At 59.4% G+C, this 4,437-nt stretch overlaps 1 protein-coding gene across 2 annotated transcripts in view; it reads left to right on the forward strand.

The window, feature by feature from the left end:
* The window catches only part of COL18A1 (collagen type XVIII alpha 1 chain), a 92,116-nt gene extending 91,171 nt beyond the window's left edge, over positions 1-945 (forward strand). For both annotated transcript variants that reach the window (XM_052640878.1, XM_052640947.1), the window contains exon 42: positions 509-945. In XM_052640878.1, the coding sequence (XP_052496838.1) occupies positions 509-722 (214 nt within the window). In that variant the 3' untranslated portion in view covers positions 723-945. The remainder of the gene's footprint in view (positions 1-508) is intronic.
* The last annotated feature ends 3,492 nt before the right edge of the window (positions 946-4,437 follow it).

The raw sequence follows: 4,437 nt of genomic DNA on the forward strand, positions 1-4,437 counted from the left end.
CCGGGTGGCCCTCAGGCTGGCCCCACATCCATCGTGCTCTGCCAGCAGGTGTGAGGACTCCTGTTCTCGGACACTTAAGGGGCTCAGGGTGTCACATGAGCCTGTGTCCCAGCCTTCATCGAGGAGCACTGCCCAGGGCTATGCCCTGGCCCCTGTGGGCTCCACCGGCCAAGGGGCTACACCTGGTTCCTAGTGAGGAGGCTGGCAGCTTTTATCAGGCATGGCCACTCGATGCCAGGTGCACCCACCCCAAAGGGCCAGCTGTCCATGTTGCCAGGCCCTGCTCACCAGGCAGTGCCCCCCAAAGCAACAGCAGCACAGGGTGTGATCTGGGAGGTAGAGCCCCAGGACTGGGTGGGCCTGAGTGCTGGCAACCCAAGTTTTTGCTCCCCAGCGGCCCACACACCCCACCAAACCTCCACCAGCAGGAGACACCCTCTTCTGCTTGGGGTGGCTACAGCCTGGGAGAGGCAGGCCCAGTGAGACCGACAGCTGTTGCATCTTGCAGGCCCCAGAAGAGCGTGTGGCACGGCTCAGACACTAGTGGGCGCCGGCTGACCGAGAGCTACTGTGAGACGTGGCGGACGGACAGCAGGGCGGCCACGGGCCAGGCCTCCTCGCTGCTGTCGGGCCGGCTGCTGGAGCAGAAAGCCGCCGGGTGCCACAACGCCTTCATCGTCCTCTGCATCGAGAACAGCTTCATGACCTCCTCCTCCAAGTAGGGCCTCTGTGGGCACCATGGACAGGTGGACTGGCGAACAGAGTGCCAGAGAGGAGCCAGGCGCCAGGCAGGAGGAGCGGAATGCCCCCAGCCTGGGCAGAGAGCCTCTGCCGGCAACCCCAGTGAGGGGACCTGGCTGGGACACTTGATGTATGGTTCATGATTCATGTAATCCTCAAGAAATAAAAGGAAGCCAAAGAGTGTATTTTTAAAAAAGTTTAAAACTGCCTGGTGCTCAGACTTCCTTCTGGCCTTGTTTTGGCAAGAGGCCAACTCTGGAAACTTCTGCCCAGGGAGGTGGGTCCCCAGGACCTCCTGGGTACCTTGGGGCATGGTGGGGGGTGGTGTTTGCCCCAGCTACTCTGCTTCCCAGAAACTCTTGTCCTGCCAACACCCAGCCATCTACAGAGAAGCCACGAGGGGGCGCTGGGGCTTCACCACCTTTCCTCCCAGCAGCCATCCTGCAGAAACTTCCAAGCTTGGAGCCCCACCGCTGACCCGGGTTCCTCAGCTCCACCTCCCTGGGCTCTGGCCCCTGTCTCCTCCTGCTGCTGCTGTGTGGCCAGTCCTTTCCCGGGGGGGTGGGGATCATCTACAGTAAGTGACCCCTAAGGCACAGAGCCTGACCCCAGTCCAAGATGTACTTGTTGAGGGGTCCATAAACCCAGCACCTGGTCCCCAGACCTGGACCTCCCACTCAGCACTAGCGTCCCTTCCCCAGGGCGAGGATCACCGATTCCAGCTCCAGCCCAGTTCTGCCCAGGAGCACGTCCAGGACCCATTTGGGCCCAGATCCAAGCCCCCTCAAGTTCTGGCTGGAACTGCCTCTGGTTGAGCTTGGCACCACGGTCCCGCGTCCACCTTTGCCGGACATGGAGGCAAAGGGGATGGCCACATGCGCCTGCCCAGCCAGCTCCGAGATGGGCAAGGCTACGTGGAGGGGTGGGGCCAGCTCCGGACGGGTGAAGGCCACATGTGCTTGGTCCCTGCTCAGTGCAATCTGCACCAGCACGTCTCTGGGCAAACCCACGGCGTGGCCCTCCTCTGGGAGGAGAGGAAGGGACATTTGGGGGTGGACACAGGCATCCCTGGGGGAGCTGATGGGATGGCCATGCTGGGATTTGCAGGCCAGAGCCCAGCTGCCCCAGGGCCTGCTGTCTGAGCACTGTGACAGTAAACCGAGGGGCTGGTCCGGGGAGCTGTGTCTGTGGCTTCCCAACAGTCTCCAAATAAAAATGGCCATTCGCACGGACGCCTGGCCTGCAGGAGCTCTGTTCCTGCCTGGAGACTCCCATGGGCAGAGAAGCCTTGTGGGCTACAGTCCAGGGGGTCACACAGGCAGACACGACTAAGCGACTGACTTGTTTTCACTTTCACTGTCCTTGTCTTGGACTGCCCGGCTGGCCAATCCTGCCAAAGGGTGTGCAGACATGCACAGATGTGCGTAGGTATGCACAGGTATATACAGGTGTGCACACGTATACACAGGTGTGCAGATGTACACAGATGCACATGGATACACAAGGGTTTTCAGATGTATGGTCGTCCCTCAGCCCCATGGGGATTGGTCCCAACAACCCTACAGATACCAAAACCTGCTCAGGAATGCTCAGGAATTCTTACGTAAAATGGTGTGAAATTTGCATGTAACATATGCACACCCCTCTGCATATTCTAAATTATCTCAGATTACTTCTACTACCTAATACTGCGACCCCATGACTCTACAGTCCGTGGAATTCTCTAGGCCAGAATACTGGAGTGGGTTGCCATTCCCTTCTCCAGGGGAATCGTCCCAACCCAGGGATCAAACCCAGGTCTCTGGAATTGCAGATGGATTCTTTACCAGCTGAGTCACCAGGATAGCCCAATAAATGCTATAGAAACAGCTGTAAATACAATGTAAACACCATGGTAATAGAGGCTGGAAAATGGCAAACTCTATTTTGCTTTCTGAAACTTTCTGCATTAAAAATATATTTTTTCAATCCACGGTTGAATCCTCAGAAGTGCGTGGATATAGAGAGCTGCCACGGGTGCACACTGGTGTGAATGGACATACACATGCGTGTAGGTAGGTACAGGTGTGCATAGGTACATGGATATCAGAGGCACATGGATGTGAGCAAATACACGCAGGTGTACACAGATGTGAGATATAGATACATGCATGTAACGGTTGTTGGTGGAGGCCACAGGTGCCACACCCCCATCTTCTCTCAGGTCTCCCTGGGGTCGGCCAGCAGCCTCACAAGCCCCTCAGAGCCGTGCAGGTAGTCTGTGCCATGGGCTCCTGACCCAGCCCTGTGTCCCACAGCTGCTGCAGGTGTCTGACCCCCGAGGGGCATGCACACTGCACTGAACAGGAGCTCAGGACTGGGGGTGGCAGAGACCAAGCAGGGGGCCAGCGCCTGTGGGAGGCTGTAGGGAGAGCAAGAGCACCAGGCCACTGGGCCAGCCACACCGGGAGGGCACTCCTGGGGTCCAGGAGCAGATCGTGGGTGCCTGGAGCAGAGCCCTGCCTCCTGGGTCAGTAGCAGAGGTGAGCCCTCTTCCCTGAAGCCCCTCTGGTTCCCCAAGGATGGAGGAACCGGTGCTGGCTGCTGCCTCTTCCCAGCAGGGTCCAGGGGACAGCTGTGGCGTCTCCCGCAGACCCACTAGGGGACCACTCGCCCTGACTGACCTGTTGGCTGTGACTTACTGCAGGTCCAGCCTCTTCCTCAACCCTCAGGGTGCCCTGAGATGCCCTGCTCACCCAAGTCAACCTCGGGGCCCCCAAAGGCAGCCAGTTCTGGAAGCCCTGCCCTCAGCAGGCATCCTGCTCTGAGGTCGGAGTGGCGGCCTTTTCTGTGGATCTTCGATGAAGGCCAGAGGCCACAGGAGGAGCCGGGATCAGCTGAGGTCAGGGGCGGCTCCTTGCCTGTGGCTGGGGGCAGGGCTGGGCCCCTCCATTGGCCTGGTGGACACATGGAGTCAGGCGCCCCCTCACGTGGGTTGCGTGTCCACGTCACGTGTCTGGGCATCACATCTCAGAGGATGTATGGCTGGCTCTCAAGCGCCAGGGCAGTGCCGAGGGTGGCACAGGCAAGTCCCTTTGGGGCGGGTGCATGAGCAGTCCCCAGGAGGGGGACAGCGTCAACCCAGCTCTGAGCAAAGGAGGGAGAGGATCTGGGGTGAAGTCTGGAACTGAGGCGCTTCCACTGGACAGAACCACCACCTCCCCGCTGTGCCCTGCTTCTCCCCCAGAAACAAGCCGGACAAGGATTTGCACTTATGTCCGTCTTTTAAAAAAGGTACAGAGCATCGGTGAAAATGAAATCACCTGGACAACTGCAAATGTCCCAGTTTAGCCATGGGCCAAGGAACACGGCCCCCAGGGCCCAGAATATCCCACAGGGGCCGGGTCCCTAGACTGCCATTTGGGACCACTTTGCTGGTCAGGGTCAGGGTAGGACCACTTTCCCTGGGACAAGTGGGACCTGCCTCCCAAGGAGGAGAAAGCAGGGAGGCCTGGTGGGCACCTGGACCCCACCACTGGCCCCGTGTAGGCAGGGACAGCATACCAGCCCCCAGTTGCCAGGGTGCCCTGCAGGCTGGGGGTCACAGCCAGGGCATGAAGCAGGGCTGAGGGGTGCCATGCTCTGGGTGCCATAATGCAAGTCAAGGACCCCTCGTGGAGGCCACTGGCCCTCGGACCATGGGTCTCAAGGACAGAC

The sequence above is a fragment of the Budorcas taxicolor genome, chromosome 1 (assembly GCF_023091745.1).
Source record: "Budorcas taxicolor isolate Tak-1 chromosome 1, Takin1.1, whole genome shotgun sequence".
Classification (NCBI taxonomy): Eukaryota; Metazoa; Chordata; class Mammalia; order Artiodactyla; family Bovidae; genus Budorcas; species Budorcas taxicolor.